A 17,643-nucleotide genomic window follows, 5' to 3' on the forward strand; every position below is an offset into this window, starting at 1 on the left:
CCGCAAGGAGTGACCAGGAACAATGGTCACAAGCTGGCGGAGGGAAGGTTTAAGTTGGACATCAGGAGGCGCTACTTCACGGTCAGGGCGGCTAGGGTCTGGAACCAGCTTCCAAGTGAGGTGGTGCAGGCTCCCACCCTGGGAGTTTTTAAGAGGAGGTTGGATGACCACCTTACTGGGGTCGTTTGACCCCAGTGCTCTTCCTGCCATGGCAGGGGGTCGGACTAGATGATCTGCTCAGGTCCCTTCCAACCCTAGAAACTATGAAACTATATTTAAATTTTGAGGCAGCAAGCTTTGTAAAATGTTATTATGGTACATTACAGCAGGCTGTCCAACTGGTGGCCTGTGGTCTGCATGCAGCCCATGAGGGGTTAAGTTGTGGCCCCTGGGCTCCTGCCCAGCCACTGCTGTCCCCATCACACTGGCTACAACAGCAGCTGGAATCTTTGGGCTCCTCCTGCCTGCTCCAGCTTTCAATGCCTGCTCCCACCCCAGGGGAAAGGGCAGGGCAGTACAACATGGCCAGGGGAGCTGAGGGTGAGCCAAAGGCCACTGGGTGCAGCCATAGGGGACAGAGTGCCCACACTGGTGTGCAGTGAAGCAGTGGAGAGTGTGCACAGGTGTGAGTGCAGAGGGGGTCAACTGTGCAGCCCAGTAGGCCCAAGGCTTGCCTTGGTGCAGCCCACTGGCCTGTGGCCCTTGCTGGTGTGACCTGTGGGACATTCAGCCTGTCTGCTTAGAAGTTGGACAGCTCTGCATTACTGACTCATAAAAAATAGGGCTGGAAAGAACCTTGATGTGCCATCTTGTCCAGTTTGCAGCACAAGGTAGTATCGTTCTGGTTTAAACCATCACAGGCATATGTTAATATGATCTGCACTTAAAAACTTCTGAAGACAGAGTGCCTACAATCTCTCTCGCTAATGTGCTCCAGTGTTTAACAGTCCACACTGTTAGAAATGTCTTCCAAATCTGATTTAAATTTCCCTTGTTGCAGTTTATGCCCTATCCCGTGTCCACAGAACAATTGATCACCATCCTCTTTATAACTACCCTTTTTGTATAATCAAATCATCCTTAAGTCTTTTAATCTGTAAACTAAATAATCCCAGTTCTTCAAGCTTTTCATTATGTGTCATGTTTTCTAGATATCTCCTTTTTTTTTTTTGAGGGGGACTTTCTTCAGGGATCTCTCCAATTTGTCCACATCTTTCTTATGCTTTGAAAAGCAGAAACTCTTCTTTTTTTAGCACAATGCCATTCTTATTTTTCTCAGTTTAAATGTTGTTTATTGTCTCCCAAAATTAATTATTTTTCTTTTAAAAAAGAAAACTGGTATTAATAATTTATTATTCTTAAGATTCTTAGAATCTTTTTTATTGGTGTACCACCTCAGAGTAGGTTGAGGGAGAAATAAAAGTAACCAAAGGACCCTGTCCAACTTTGCATCATCTTACAGGTAGGTGGAGTATCTCCTAAAACAGCCTTTAGAATGAATGGGATTAATAAAAGTAACTTTTAGTAGTTCTCTATATATCAACATCACAGGTGAGGAGATGAGTAACAATTCAGAGACTATTCTATTATCTCCTCCTGTTCTTCTGTTTTTCCAAAAACTTAGGGAAAATGTAAAAGATTAATATTGATCTGGCTAGAGCTCTCCACCCCTACCCCTCCCCATTTTTCACTGTACATACCTGAGGAGCAAGTTTAATTCCTTGGGGTTTTAATGTGACATGATTCATTGGGGTCAGCTCCATCCCAGGCAGGAGATCGTAGAGTTTGTCTTCTCCCCTTTTTTCTCCTTTGATCTGGAATCCGCGACCCAGACCAGTGTATGCCAAGTAGCCACGTCCTCCTAGTCCTCTAACTCCCGCAGCCCCTACAGGTACATTCATGTAAATTTCTAGGAATGTAAGAAGGCATTGAACTGAATCAAATCACCGGAAAATTACCCTGATTCTTACTGCATTGGAAAAGTTAGCCTCACTCACTGATCCTACTAAGATGATGGGTATGACTGCTGTCTTGCTAAGAGCTGATGCAAGTTCATATTGTACTTTTACCATGAAGTAGAACTCACAATAGGAATTCCCTTTATTACTTTACTTTTGTTAAAAAGGACAATAGTGCTATAGAGATATAACTATTATCTAAAGGACAATTTTTTAAAATTTTTATAATACTTTGTAGGTTTCTTTTAATTTATATTTACTGTTTGCAATTTCAGCCAGAAAGATTTGAGCAGGCCAGTTTCCTTGGAAAACTCACTGCAGATTAGAAGATGGTGAACAAGGGAATATCAGCATATTACAGTGTACATCTGTAAGATTATCTTTACCTCTGGAGTATCTTGTCTGCATTGAATTCTAGTAGTAATGTCATCATTATACCCTGATTTTTAGCCCATCTTGTCTTATTTTTTTTCTTAAAGGTCTTGAGACATTTTAATTGGAAGGAAAAACCTAGTTATTTATGCCTAAATTCCCATCTTCTCTGTTTTGTTCAGTCACCGTGAGGCTTAATTTTCCATTGAATTCATGCACAGATTACATTTGATTTTTTTTTGCCACTTTTCTAACCTGATTTGCATTTGCACAGTAACAAGGACAGCTAAGTTTTAAACTGATTGCTATCCATCAGCACCCATCAGTATAATTTAAGCATTTTAATGAATTTAGAATATAAAGATCCTCTTCTCTTTGAACTAGGGAGTCTTTTTCATGTTCCACCTGATTCCTTTCAGAATGATTGGGGATTAGGGAATTGAGAAGTAAGAGCACATTAAGGAAGAGGTAACAGGGATTTGGAAGTTTTGATATTTTATAAAGAAGTTTCAGTGCCTGCTAGATGTATATACCCACAGAAAATATAAAGCAATGCAGATTTCCCATAACATAATCCTAACTTTTCTTAATCCTTTTTTAGAGGGATCAGTTCTAAAGGTGAAAGGGTATTCTGAAAAGGTATTTAGGTGCCTAATTTCCAATCTTACTGATCACAACAGGAGTTTAGGCCTTTTTGGATCTGGCCCTTAGTGAATTCAATCCTCCTCTAATCTCCTGAGGTTTCAAACAACAGTTCTGACATTATTTTGGAACATCTTTCCATTTGGAAATAGGCTGTGAACTCCAATTGATTTCTTGTTCATTACTGCTAGAAATTAACTTCAGACAATGTCTGGACATGGGTTTGAAAACCCCGTAATTCATTTCAGTCTATTATAAAGATATTAGCATTTGTAAAGCTAAACATATTAGGGGATATCTGAGCCTGAAGGTTCAATTTGGGACCTAATCCAACAGAAATTCGAAGCACGGGTTTCAAACTGGACTTTCCCAGTAACCTATCTCAGGTATTGGCAAGCTATGGAACCGCTGGATCTGTCGATACGGTGCTTCAGGGGCACTCAGCAGTGGGGGTTCAGCTGCTGGCATGCTCCCCATGCTGCCAGGGGACAAGTGGCAGCAGTGGCTGAGTCGTGGCTTCTGCCCACCTGCCTCTGCCTTGGGATGGGTAACTCCAGCCTGCAGCTGGCACCCTGCCCTATTTATCCTCCTCAATTATTTTTGTTTGATGTATTGGAGGACACCAAAATGGAAACAAAGAAATTATGCAAAGGAACTTTCATTTTAAATCATTAAAGTATTGTTTACCTGGAAGGGGGCCAAAATAAAACTTGTGCATCCATATTTGTGGAGACAAGAGGATACCAAGAGTACCAGCAATAACAAAACACACACACACCAAGGTATTGCTAAAACTACCCAATTTTCATTCTCTCTTATCTAAATAACTCAAAAGATCCATCATTTTAGCAGCAGCCCCTGGCCATCTTCTAAAGCACTTTCCTGTTTTTCTCTCTGTTTGGAGATTGATTTGTCACTTTCTGTGATGGGATCTAGTGCTGCTCAGGTGCCCAGATAGCTAAGAAAACTCAGGGCACCAGCCTTTGGAGCTAGGAGTCCACAAACAGAGCTCAGAAGCTTACTGGGGACTGGCTGCACTGAAACCCATCCTGAGGCCATGAAAAGGAGGAGGAAATCAATTGCTTGGGCTGCTGAGACTGAATCCACTACCAACTAAGAGCAGCAAATTCTGGTGTGAGTGGAAAAAATCTTGTTCTGTTTGTTTTCCCTCACGGGACAAAAATGGTGGATTTCTGGTTTGTTTATTTTGGAGGAAGATTAATTCAAAAGTCATTCAAGCCTTTGCTTTTGTTTGCTCTTCAGGGTATGAGAGAGTTTATTTTTTTGCTAGCTGTGTCCGCCTCAGGGTTCTCATCATTTTTACAAGGCAGGTTCTCAAGGCTGTGGGTTTTTTTCCAGCCTGGGAAAGCTTTTGATGCTTCTCTTAGCAACAAGTCCAGGAACTCAGGCTGTGTTGAATGGTAGAAAGCTAATGAACTGTTGGTATTTTCCAAATTGAGCAGAGATCATATAGGGAGGGAGGAAAGGAAATGGCGCATAAGAGCAGGAAGTTTGGGAAGACAGTCAGGACGATTCTGTGCCAGAGATGAGGACTCCAAGTGCAATTTCAGGTGGTGTTCCTTGGTAGTGAGGAACAATTAAATGATAGACTTGGGATATTCCCAAATCATTAGGGACACAGAAGGAGTCCCAACTTTCAGACACTCTGAAGTGAGTGCTACATGAGGGTGTCATCTGAGATACTTCATACTAGTTTCTTCCTTTTGGTTAAACCTGATACATGCCTTGTATTTTTAAAAAAGTTTTTTTAGCAGTAGAAGATTTAATGCGATGCATAAATAAAGTGATAAATATGATGGATATTATATTTCATAAATTTGGTCCATACTCTAGCTATGAAGCTGTTTCAAGGAAAGTCTCCTACAGGCATTTTATCTTGATAGAGTTCTATGACAGACATAGTCATAGCTAGCTGAAATTTACCTCTTATTGATGGAGGTCGGATAATGCCTCTATTGCTGAGATGCCCTTTGGTAGCAGGGAAATGCAGGTTAGGAATAGCTGCATAGGCCTGAGGCGCATAGAAGACTGGAGCTCCAAGGTAAGCTGTGGCAGGGTCATATACATGTCCAAATGTGTATGTGTATTCTCCTTGCAACATGGTACCTCTTCCCCCTGTGCCTCTGGTATACCTAATGTAACTGTCTTTGTCTACTGGCTTGGCTAACGACACTTCGATAGGAGACCCATCCAACACCTTTAAACAAAGAGGGATACTTTAAAAAACGCAGTAGAAACATACACAGCACAATATACCAGATTACTGGAGATAATTCTACACAAAAGCATTCATATTCTATGTTTTGCTAACACAGATGACAAGATAGGGGTGGCCAGAAAAGAAAAAGAGCCTTCGGGAATGAAGCCAAATCTCTGCGGTAGCAGAAAGGAAGAGAAACAGTGTGTAGGTTTCTGCAGCAGAGATCTGGAGCATTGATACTTTTAAGGCCAGAATCAACCACTCTATGTACCCAGACGGATGGCATGCAGGGGCTGCGAGACCTATACTTGCTGGTGTTGGAAAATTTGAGATAACACTCTTTTTTTCCCTCTAGAATGCTGTAAAGTCAGGAGAATTTATATAAAATCAGTATTGTTCACCCTTCACCTACTTATTTTAAACCTACAGTGTTAGGGTTAAACTTCAGGTAAAACCCGTTTTTCCACTACCTAATCCAAATGATAAAATAACAACAACAAGCACACAAATTGGAGTCCAGGTCTCATTGTGAGACTAATGGTAAGTACCACATCTTCAAGGCTAATGCCAAAATGGAATAAGTCATGCAAAATCTGTATCACTGGGCTTGGTAGAATTTATCAATGAAATACAGTGCATCATCTCTCCAAGAAAAGATAACTGTTTTATCCAAATTCCTAAGGATGAATGGTATAGTGTTATGGTGAGGTGCCTCTATTCATATAGAGTTTGGCTGTATAAAATATTTGCAAATAAGTCCTAAAAGCAAATAATCTTGTTGAAATGAGAAAGTTACAAACAACTTTTTAATAGAAAGTAGGGATAGTTTCACTAGATTTATTAGCTATTAATAACCTGATCAATGTTGCTAATTACTACGCTACTAATCATAAACCTAGCCAGTGACCTCTACACAAATGTTACCTTTCCATTTAAGGCTTTCATAGCTTCAATAGCATCTTCTCTGTTATTAAAGTGCACAAATGCATAATCTCTGATTTTCTTTACTCTTTCAACTGCACCTACGGAAAAAGTTGGAATATCAGTTATGCAATTGCCTTTTCAAAGGAATTCAGATTCAAATTAACTTTCTGGATTATGCTTTTAGCATTTAGTTTTACAAACCAAATCCTGATAACATAGATATTTATGTAACACATATGAGTTTCTCTTTACTTTAATAACGATTTATGTGTAAAGCTGTGTTTGTGCTTAAATAAAGTAAAATCAGGATAAAATGTATGATTACTGTACATGCCATGCTGCATTTCTTAAACTTTTGTTTGATTACCAACTCATAGTATTACGCATCTTGATTAATACATCTGAATGGGCATTCTGGAGACCTAGTATTATCCAGTTACATTTTTTTATACTTTCAATTAATGTTACAGGGTTGTTTGTTTTTTTACTTAGTTTTTATATATGATTTCATATATGGTTACAGATGCATATGAAGAGTTCAACAATATTATGGTTACAGATGCTATATATATGATTATAGCTACAAGAACAATCTTGCACTGCTGTTCTCAGATATGAAAAAAAAATTATCTACATCAAACTGTCAGAGTCAGGATTGAGGAGGAAAGCATATGAAGTCATCAGAACAAGAACAACAACTTTTAGAGACTATGATAGAGCCATGACCTTGGTTTCTGAGTGGTCTTGTATTCCAGAATTTCAGAACTATATACGTGTAAAATACAATTTTTGATTGTAACTTAAAAAAAAAAAGGTTCAAGTTCAACTTGGAAGAGTTTAAGTTTTATATCTGTTAGTCTTCACTGTGAAGGGTGAGTGCTACTGTCAGTTGGTTACGTTACTTTAGTCTCAGAGTCAACAGAACACTCATATTCAGTTTGCTTAAAAATCCCTTGGGGTTGTATGTTTGCACAATGGATTCAGAGTGCTTCAAGCAACATCTGATTCACATCCACTTTGGCTTTATTTACTTCTTGCAGATTGTCTGGACTTTTACATCCGTGTTGCCTTAGCACTCCAGCAGTCTTAAAAGCACTAGTTTCCTTTTATGCACATTTGATTTTGCCTATGACGAGTCAGTGCTTTTTTTGCTTTGTCTCTCACCAGTGGCTATGTAAGCCATGAGGTGTGCATCAGGACCTGCATCCAAGTAGTTTATAGTTGATAATGCATAAGAATACGCACAAATTGATAGTGAAAAATGTAGGATTTTTGTGATAAATATAGAAAGCCTTGTTGAGTCTGCTGTAAGGTGCACTAAGGAAAAAAACTAATTGGCACGACTGCCTATGAGGTTGTCTCAAGAAAATTACAACTTTCTTGAGAGAACCTCCATTGTGATTCTGTCCCAGAACAAAGCAGGATGGGTCTATAAAGTATATGTAACAGGCATAAACATGTGGTGGGAATGGGAGCTAAAAGACGATGCACAGAAGGAAAGATGCTAGGGGGGCATACAAGCACTACCAGTACTGATGAGGATCTGGTCCCTATTGTACCATGTTGTGTTGCCAACAGCATACAGCAAAACTGGAGAAAGGTATTAGAGTTCCCAAATGTGTGCTGAGTTCTGCTTTCCTCCTTAAAGTGTGTGTGCATGTGCGTGTGTGTGCGGGTGTGCATGTGTATTCACATGAATGTTCATTCCCTCCCTTCAGTTGGGAAGGAACATTTCTCCCACTTCTGCCCATCTGATTCATCTGCTGCCATAGGAAACCCGTCTTCTGAAGGCTTGTGGTCAATCTCTACTTTTAGGATTTTGGATACTATAACAGGCTGTCCAACTGGTGGCTCACATGAAGATCCTGAGGGGTTAGCCTGTGACCCTTGAGCATGGGCGACTGGTGCCTCCCGAATCTGGGGATGCACCAGAACACCGACAAGGGGGGAGGATACCCCGGAGGCTGATCACTGATTGCGGGGAGGCAGCAGCTAATTGCCGAGCCCAGGAGCACCAGCGGCGAAACTGGTGAAACCAGAAATGCACTTCTGCTGCCACTTCTGGTTTCATGGCTGGCGCTTCCAGGGGGTGTCTGGCCAATCTCAGGGGTTCACATGCACCTGCATGCACCCCCAACACATTGCCTGTGCCCTTGAGATTCTGGTCTGTGTGCTGCTAGAGTCTCTGCATTCCCCCTTCCTTCTCCAGTTTCCTGCCCCTGCCTCAGGGGGTCGGGCAGGGCAGGATGGCACAGACCATGAGGCTGAGGGAAGCCCACAGCTATGCTGCTCAGGGGGATCTGAAGGGGATGTGGAGACGCTAAATGGCATGGTATGGTGTGGGGGAAACTGTCATGGTACAGTGGGAGGATGTTGGCTATGTGGTACAGCCGAGGCACCTGCCATGCAGCACAACATGGTGGGCAGCCCAGGAGGTATGTGGCCCATCCAGCATGTGGCTAGGGAGCCTGCAGCCCCTGGCCACTCCGAACTTGGACTGGCCTGCACTACAAGAAAACAGTGTAAAAAACCTCTTTGCTGCAATATTTCAGTCTGAAACCATGGTAAAAAAATAGTTTTAGGGCCACTTGCCAGCCAATTTCTGTGAACTCAGTATGTTTTTTCCCCCTCCCAAAGGCCCTCTGCTTTTGGAAGGGCTCTATCTACCTTTAATGATACAATTATTATTTGAGGTCTCATTACACAGTGGTATATTTAGGAACCATGCCAGAAAAAGCATACAGAGCTTATTTTTCTTTGGTTTGTGGATACATGAAGTCAAGTAATTACTAGCTTAGTGCTAAATACCAAAAATAATGTTGTATAAATGACTTATCACCATTTTTGAAAATTGGGGCTATTATATTTCATTGCAATGCTTTGGATAAATGCCTTCTAAAATTAGTATAATAAAAATTTTTGTCAAAATTGGGTATCACCAGTTAATGAATCTTTGAAGATTTCTGGGCAAGGAAAAACAAGGCCTCTACATTTCTCAGTGAAGATGTTTATGATTTTACTTGAGATTCAGATGTGAGATCATGATCTACTTGTAGATTAATAAGTTAGTTTATTTATTTATCGATCTACTTGTAGCTTAATAAGTTCATAAATTTTTTCCAGCATGAAGCCTTTTCCTACACCATCCATGAGTAAGTTGTTAAACTTGTTTTTAAAAAACGGGACCTGTGTATCTTCAAGAATTTATGTATCAGGAATTAGGCTAATTTTTTTGGTCTTTTAGTTATAATTTGCCCAAAAAGTCAATAATTGTTATTTTCTCCTATGGCTACCATTTCTTCCAATAGCCTCATTTGATATTGTTTCTTCTTTCTATTCTTTTTTTATAGTCTATATATATCTATCCCATATATCTACATATGGGATTTAGTTTACAGGATTTCAAGCCTTTTTTGTATGTGAATTCTACAGTGTAGCACACCACTGAATTGAATAAAATTTAAATATGTGTTTAAAATGCAAATAGAAGTTTTGTGATTCTTTGGCATACAGGTTTTATAGTAAGTGTTATTAGAAAGAATCACTTTTGAAAATCAAAGAGTTCCTATGGGCAGCTGGGGAGAGAACCACTGTGTTTAAAATTATACTTTTCCATAGAAGAAGAATACAGAAAACAAGTATCAGTCTTATTAGTATATTCTTATTCCTTTTGTAACTAAAACTATACAATGCCTAAAACATGCATAAAAAGGCCAAACTAAAAATATCTTTGCAAAAATAAGTCGTGTAGAACTTATATGCAATATATCTCATACTAAAAATCATTTTTACTAAAATAGAATACTTTCTAGGCATTGTTTTGAATTGCAACTGGATGGTTTGATTTACTACCTTGCTTTAAAAAGGTTAATAATCATGTCAGTTAAAAAAAATAACAGTTTATTAATGATCTGATCTCAGCAGGGCATGTCTAAGACCTTTATTGGGTAAACATTGTTTCAACATTTCCAGACCTTATTTTTATTCATGTTTCACAAATTAAGAAATATTTTGATGAAATGGACCAACCACATTAAGTTTAAGATAACTGTAAAGGCCTTCCAGTTTAATGTATTTAAAACCTTAATAGCTGAAAATCTGCTTTATGGCATTTCTTACCTGGTTTAATATTGCTGAATTCTTTTTCAATTGTCTCTTCTGTAGTTGATAGCATCAGGTTTCGCACATAAAGGATTTTAACTGATGACATTGTGTCTTCATCAACTTCAACTTCTGGTTCAGCCCAGTCTACAGCAATATTATGTCCCCATAATTGTATCCTTCCTGTAAGAGGGAAATAATAAAAAACCCCCCTGAAATTACCAGCGTTCACTTCAAGCCATGTGGTATGTTGTAGCATTTATATTGTGGTATTGCAAGTAGTAGAATGCATTCATTATACATAAGGATCTAACACTTTTCAAACTCACAGCAGTAGTATAAGGAACATCTGTATCCAGAAATGAATAGACAGATTGTTCAGACTTTATCACCACAACCTAGAAATTCTGTATTTGTGTGACGTCCAACAGTGAAGGGGAGAAAACATGGTACAGCCCATTGTGCATTTATTCAGTGAAGTACTTTATAAAGACGGTTCTTCCAGTGAACCCACTTCTAATTCTGAAAATCCCTGTTGTTTGCAAAATGTTGCCTTGTACTTCTGACTGGAAAAGGCTCCAGGGACCATAATGTGACAGGTGCTGTGGTACAATAAATGTAAATAAGATGTATGTTTTAGATTTGTGTACAGTTGTTTGGCTTCCAAAGCACAGTTACAAGAGGCAAAATGATTGTCAATAATTTAATATAAGTAGACCCTTATGTGGAGGAAACAATTATACTGGTTTCAATATGTATTAGATCAGGTGTCTATAAAGGTAAACAAAGAGTTAAATAAAAACAAAGCTAAAAATCAGTGCAATGGTTGCATTATGAATCTTATGTCTATGGTAATAATTAAAATGTGTTTAATTAATCTGTTATTTTAAATATAGCCAGAGCTGGGGCAGCTGGCAGCTCTGCAGGCAAAGGTGAGGGTGAAGTAGCATGGTGCAGCTCTGGGATTACTATTCAGGCAGCTGAGGGAACTAAAGGAGATGATAGTTAACACCTGTGAAGTAAATAACAGTGGGACATTAACAGGCCATAAACTTCATTAACTGCCTGGATAGTAATATATATCAGAGCTGTACTACACAGGGGAAGGGGGGAGCCTACTTATTGGTGGCAGCAGCAAGAGTGTGGATGCTTGTTTTAGTTTTCACCAGTCATGACCTGACCCTTGTAGGTGTGTGCCAGGGTATGCAAACATATGCCAGGGTGTGCAAGTGTGTGGCAGGGTATGCTGGGATGGTTTAGTTTTTTTTTTACTGGCCATGAAACTTGGAAGCAAACAAAATGTTGCAAGTACCTAAGAAGAGGATGTCAGGGGCAAAGAAGAGGAAATGAAAAGCTCAATTAATCATTGTAATGAAAAAAGATGCAGACATGATGAAAAAAATACTTGAAATCTGTTAATGACAACCCACACAGTATTAGTGAGATGGTCACAGTTGAGACAAAATTTGAGATCTGCTATTGACCAATGGTCCACCAAAAGTAAGGACATGGGTTTTCCTCTGAATGAGCAGAATCACCATTTTTCTATGATGTTTTTATACAGAAATCTTGAAAAAAGTGAAGTTCTGAAGCCGTGCTGTCTGCTTTACTTGGAGTCCACTGATGAGATTTTCTGTTTCTGCTGCAGCCCTTTGACTTGAATCCAAAATCATTCTTAGCATTTGAGGGGTTGAGTGATTGGAAGACTTCTCAGATTCTCGTGCATCATGAGAAGTTGCCCAGTCATTTCAATTCCTCACAAACATGCGTCAAAGCAGAGCAAAGGATAAAACAGGATAATTGCATTGACCTGAAGCTTCAATGTGTGATCAAACAAGAGACAAAACACTGGGAGAACATTCTAGAGAGGCTCATGATAATAATACTGTATCTTTCTAAACATAGCAAGGCTTTCTGAAGCTCATCTGACAGGTTCTTCACAACAAACAATGGGAACTTCTTGGGTTTGGTGGAGTTACTAGGAAAGTCCAATGAAATAATGAAGGAACATTTGTGATACATACTGTCCAGGAAGGTGACAGATCACTGCTGTGGAAAAACAATCCAAAATGAGATAACTGAATTATTAGCAAAGAAAGTGCAGCAAGATATTCTTAAAAGGTAGAGGAGTGCCAAACACTACTCCATGATATTGGACTGCACTCCAGATGTAAGGCATTCTGGAAAGATAACTTTCACTGTTAGGTTACTTGACACTTTGAATGGCAAACTGACCATTCAGGAGCACTTTATTGGTTTTAAAACAATGATGAATCCACAGGGGAAGGACTAACTGATACTATACTTACTAATCTGAAGGAATGTGATATAAATATATGTGACTGCTGGGGTCAGGGTTATGACAATGGTACAAATATGAAGGGGGAAAAATAAGGGTGTACAGGCAAGAATCCTTCATCAAAACCCAAGATCATTTTTTGTTCCATGTGAACGCCATTTGCTTAGTCTCATCATATGGAGGTGGATGCTGCAACTTCTTCAGCAGAGTCTAAGTCCCTCTTCAGCATTCTGCAAAGGATCTACATTCTGTTGCCTGCCTCTGTTTATTGTTGGAAAATTATCACAGATCGTGTCAATGTTACTGCTAAGTCAGCATGTGAAACATGCGGGGAGTGCAGAATTCAAAGTGTTAAAGTGGTTTGATACCAAACAGCCAAAGTTCAAGATGCTCTCATTTCATTGGCTAAATCAGAGTAAGCAGATGCTGATATCCATCATGAAGCACTCAGCCTAGCATATCAACTCACCAAATTCAAGTTTCTTGTCTCCATTGTGGTGTGGCACAATATCCTTTTTCAAGTCATTGTGGCAAGTTTTTCATGCAAAACGAGAAAAACTTAGACATTGTTGCAGCCACAAACTTGATAAATGGCTGCACCTCTATGAAGTATTATTCCCATCTAGCAAATAGGGAAAGTTGAAGCAGAGGGATTTAGACAAAATCAAAGAGTAAGTTTGTTGGTTAGCCTCAGTCCTTGCTTTTGACATCATTTTACATTTGTATCCCACATGTAAAGTTCAATAGATGTGCTAAAGAGTGTTAGTCCTGAGATCTACTTGTCTCTTATGATATTCATGACACATATTTGAAGATCTAATATAAATTTTCAGTAACACTTTGTAACCTTTGCATGATATTTACATAATGACAACTATTCTTCTTGGCTATGGACAGACATTACACATAAACTCGTTTAAGTGATCAGAAACTGGTTTAAACCTGTAACAGAATAGATGTTCAGCACACATAAACCAGTTTGAAAATGTCTGAAATAGGTTTGAGATAAACCTGTGTGAATGTAGTATCAGACTTAACTGGTTTGGCTCAAACTGGTTTATGCAATGTCTGTCCTAGACCCCTTCCTGGCTTAAGTTAAACCAGAGTCCCCCAGCATTCCAGCAGGGCTCTCTGCTCCACAGCAGGGCTGGCTCCTCCCCTCTACTCCTTGGCTACAGCTCTGGCAGAGACTGCAGGTGTTTGCCTGGCTTCCCCCTTCTCCTGCCCTCCCCTTGTGACTTCCTGCTAAGCAGGGAATCTCCATCCGCTTTGCTTTACAAAGACACTGCTCCACATTAGCTAGAAGACCACATGCTGGCTACAGTCCATGCCATAGCAGACGGGACAAAGGCAGAATCAACAGGTAGCTGGTAATGTCCTATTGTTGTTTTCTTAATGGGGTGATAAACACTGTGTTATCAGTTCCCTACTGGGCTGGTCAGAAGTGGGGGGAAATATTTCCCTAATCAGAGCATCCTGCTGGGGCCTGGCCATGCCCCCCTCAGCTCAGCACTGTTGAAGTGAAGGGAGGGCTGCTCTAGTGCCCCCTGACTTCTAGCCTGAGCCACTGCAGGCATGTGTCTGCATGTCTGTGATGTCTGTGCAGTTACAAACAGATTCAGCCTAGCCAGGTGAGACTAACCTACAAAGATTGAATCAATTCACACTCAGACTTTTTGAACATCTGTCCCTAGCCCTCATGGACAGTCCTCTACCCTTACACTCTGACAATCAAGTTGAATTTGTTTTACAAAAATGTTTATAAAAGTGCAAAGCAAATCTACAAATAGAAGATGGCACAGACATTGGTGTAGTGCATAGACGTTAGCAGTAGAAAGTCCAGTAGTCACAATTTCCCCTTCTTTCAAGAAGCCTCACTCATGAGTGGTGTGGTAGTGCTGGGAACTGTCAGACCATAGCAACACCCCTGTAAATAAGGTTCCTGAAAAGATGAATGGATTATAAATTCCTCTTGTAATGATTGCCACTATCAGAAATTGCTTTGGGATAAAAAAGGAAAGGGCCACATTGTGGTGGCCCTGTACAAGCACACAACAGTAGACAGTTCCCAGCTATGAAGAATTTATGATCCAAGTAGACAGGACAGACACAGCATAGATGCAACAGGTTTAGAATACAGGCATACCTCGGAGATATTGCGGGTTCAGTTCCAGACCACTGCAATAAAGCAAGTATTGCAATAAAGCGAGTCACACGAATTTTTTGTTTCCCAGTGCATATAAAAGTTATGTTTACACTATACTGTAGTCTGTTAAGTGTGCAATAGCATTATGTCTAAAAAAAAATGTACATACTTTAATTAAAAAATACTTTATTGCTAAAAAATGCTAACCATCATCTGAGCCTTCAGCGAGTCGTAATCTTTTTGCTGGTGGAGGGTCTTGCCTCAATTTGTAAAAAATGCAGTATCTGCGAAGCGCAATAAAGCGAAGCGCAATAAAACGAGGTATGCCTGTACTAACATAATTAATAGCATTACAAAGGCAAATGTCATACAAAGTTTTGCATTTCAGAGTGATTTGGATTAAATAGTGATTTTAAGTTGTGGCGGGATTGGTATCTGTTGGAGAAGGAAACAAAGAGCTTATACAATATAGGAATGATGTTGTAGCTGTGATGGTCCAGGAAATATGCAAGAGGGAAGGATATTTTGGGGGGTGATTTCTTCTATTGGGCCAACGGCATGGTTGGGGGAGATTTTAGAGAAGGTTTTGGGCAGAAAGGTCCTTTAGGTCATTTGTGGAATACAGGCATCTGTGAGGTACTTCATGTAATGGTGGTAAGAAAAGCATGAGACTTCCTTTAACTTCGGATTTTAGTATTTAAGGCTTGGGTGAGTGAAATGTATGTCACCTTCACTGCCAAGAAATGCAGTTTTAGTGTCCATTCCCTAACTTTTTTTCTAGAGAACTGGTGTGCCCTAGCAAACTTCTAAATTTGGGAAGGAGTGAAGGGAACCAGACTCAGAGTGGAGAACTACATTATCAAAGCCAGACTGTATTTAACCCTCTGTCAAGCATAAAAAGCTGTTATTTCCTTGTAATGGGGCCTCTACCCCATTACAAGAGAGGGAAAGGGTCTAGGGATGCCTGGGCCTCTCTCTCACTATCAGTTTGTCGCTTTTCTTTGTTGTTTTCTTTTTTATCTTTCTCTCCCCCTCTCTCTCCCACTTTTTCTTCCATTTTACTTGCTCTTCCTTTGGGTAGCTGGAACCAAACTAACAGGCAGGGAAGCCTGAGACAAAATGACTGTGAGCCCCAGTGCAGGCAGTGCCTGATGGCCCAGGGGTAGAAGTGGAGGGCCAGATGACTCGCAAGAGACTGTCTAGGCCCAAGCCTCAGGCCAGAGAGGCAGACTGGCTATAGGAGCCACAGGGAGCCAGTCTCTGGATGGAAGATTCCAAGGCTGAACCAAGTCTAGGAAGGAAGGACTCAGAAGGACAGCCAGGGTCAGTGGTGATGTGTAGGGGTTGCACGGAGGTACACGTGCACCCCCTGAGAGTGCTGGTGCACCCCCTGACAGCTAGCATTCCCCACTTAGGTGGGGAAGGCAGGAGCGCTGATGCCCCCCCCTGAGAGCCCTGGCTGGGGAGTGGGGGCACCAGGAGAAGTGCCACTGGCACTTCTGGGTGCACCCCGGCCCTTCCGGGCACACCGCTGGCACTTCTGGGTCAGCACGATCGGCCATGGGGAGATCCTCCCCCCCCAGTCATTGCTAGGAAGCACCAGTTGCCCATGGCCAGGGTGAAAGGAACCTAAGAACCCTTGTAACAACTGCTGCTGGACTTGAAGCAGGGCTAAAGATCTCTGCAAAGGCAGAGTGGGAAAGTTTTCAGCCACAGCTGTTTTGCAAAAGCATATGCATATCACAGCCAGGCTCAGAGAGGGGTCTGGAGGAGAGGGGCCCCAGGAAAGAGTTGTACGGGAGACTTGCCTAGAAGGGCAGGATGTCAGTTTGGGAAGGCTCTGGAGACAGAGTTAACTGAGAAAACAGCATAGGGCTGGATGGATAATAAACCAAGTGTTGTTTCAGTTATCAGCACAAGGGGCTGTGTCTGAGAATTGGAGAAAGATGTTTTTGGGGAGGGGGGGGGACAGTGTGTGTTTCTTTTGCAGGTACAGCAAACAGCTGGACCAGAGGAAAGCTCCTCTGCAGGCTTTAACAGAGAAAGGCACCTTCTCTCTGTAGCAAGGGGTGCTGCACCATCCAATGTTATTGTGTTGCTAATGTTAAGGAGAGCTGATGTTTTGTTAACCCTCTGTGCTCCTGGTGAAATTCACTTGAGTCTCAAGGTTCAAACTGGGGAGTTGTACTGAGGATGTTTTTAATTCAATTGGTATAAAGTGTTCTTAGTTCATTGATACCCTGGCTTTGACAATTAGATTATTGATATCCTGTTTTGATATTAACCTCATTCATATGTTGAATGTTTTGTAATAAACTGTGTAAATAGTTAGACTGTATGTACTCCAGTGTGTGGGGAAACCACAACAAAGCACTCCATGGAGAGATGACTCCAGGCTTAGGGGCTGGGAGGTTGACTGAAACTATTTTGACACCCCAAGACCCTGAATCTGGATGTGGCCACAGGTAGCACTGTGGCTAGGGTTACACTTTATTGGGTGTGAGATAAGTACTCTGAGTCTTTTTCTGTTTTGCTTTGCAATCACTGCTGCAGGGTGAGGCTAACCTAGGAGGGGCGATTGTTTGAGCCAGGGCAGGCACCCATGTTTTGTGCTTTTTTGTTTTTTCCAGTGCAATGAATTGTGGCTGTAGAGGAGGCAGAGGCCACTGAAAGGGATGCCTGGGGACACTCCGGATCACACACTTGATGTTAAGGGCTAGAGACAGAAGTTGCATATAAACCAGTTTAAGTGGTTAGAAACTGGTTTAAGTCTGTAACAGAACAGAAGTTTGGTGCACAAAAACCAGTTTCAAAATGGCTGAAACTGGTTTAAGATAAACCTGTTTGTATGTGGTATCAGACTTAACTGATTTGGGTCAAACCTGTTTATGAAACTTCTGTCCCAGACCCCTTCCTGGTTCAAGTTAAATCACAGTCCCCCAGCATCCCAGCATGCTTTGCAGCCCTGGGCTGTGCTGTG

The 17,643-nt window shown here is 40.9% G+C and overlaps 1 protein-coding gene across 4 annotated transcripts in view; it reads right to left on the bottom strand.

Moving 5' to 3' along the window:
- A1CF (APOBEC1 complementation factor) overlaps positions 1 to 17,643 on the bottom strand; it is a 64,982-nt gene that overhangs the window by 12,920 nt on the left and 34,419 nt on the right. For 3 of the 4 annotated variants that reach the window (XM_019507763.1, XM_019507766.1, XM_019507764.1), the window contains 4 exons: positions 10,237 to 10,401; positions 6,118 to 6,215; positions 4,917 to 5,190; positions 1,701 to 1,909 (listed from right to left, as the gene is read on the bottom strand). In XM_019507763.1, the coding sequence (XP_019363308.1) occupies positions 1,701 to 1,909; positions 4,917 to 5,190; positions 6,118 to 6,215; positions 10,237 to 10,401 (746 nt within the window). The remainder of the gene's footprint in view (positions 1 to 1,700; positions 1,910 to 4,916; positions 5,191 to 6,117; positions 6,216 to 10,236; positions 10,402 to 17,643) is intronic. The other variant, XM_019507765.1, reaches the window with a different exon arrangement.

Source organism: Gavialis gangeticus, unplaced genomic scaffold, assembly GCF_001723915.1.
Source record: "Gavialis gangeticus isolate Ggan-Ray unplaced genomic scaffold, GavGan_comp1, whole genome shotgun sequence".
In the NCBI taxonomy this organism is placed as follows: domain Eukaryota; kingdom Metazoa; phylum Chordata; order Crocodylia; family Gavialidae; genus Gavialis; species Gavialis gangeticus.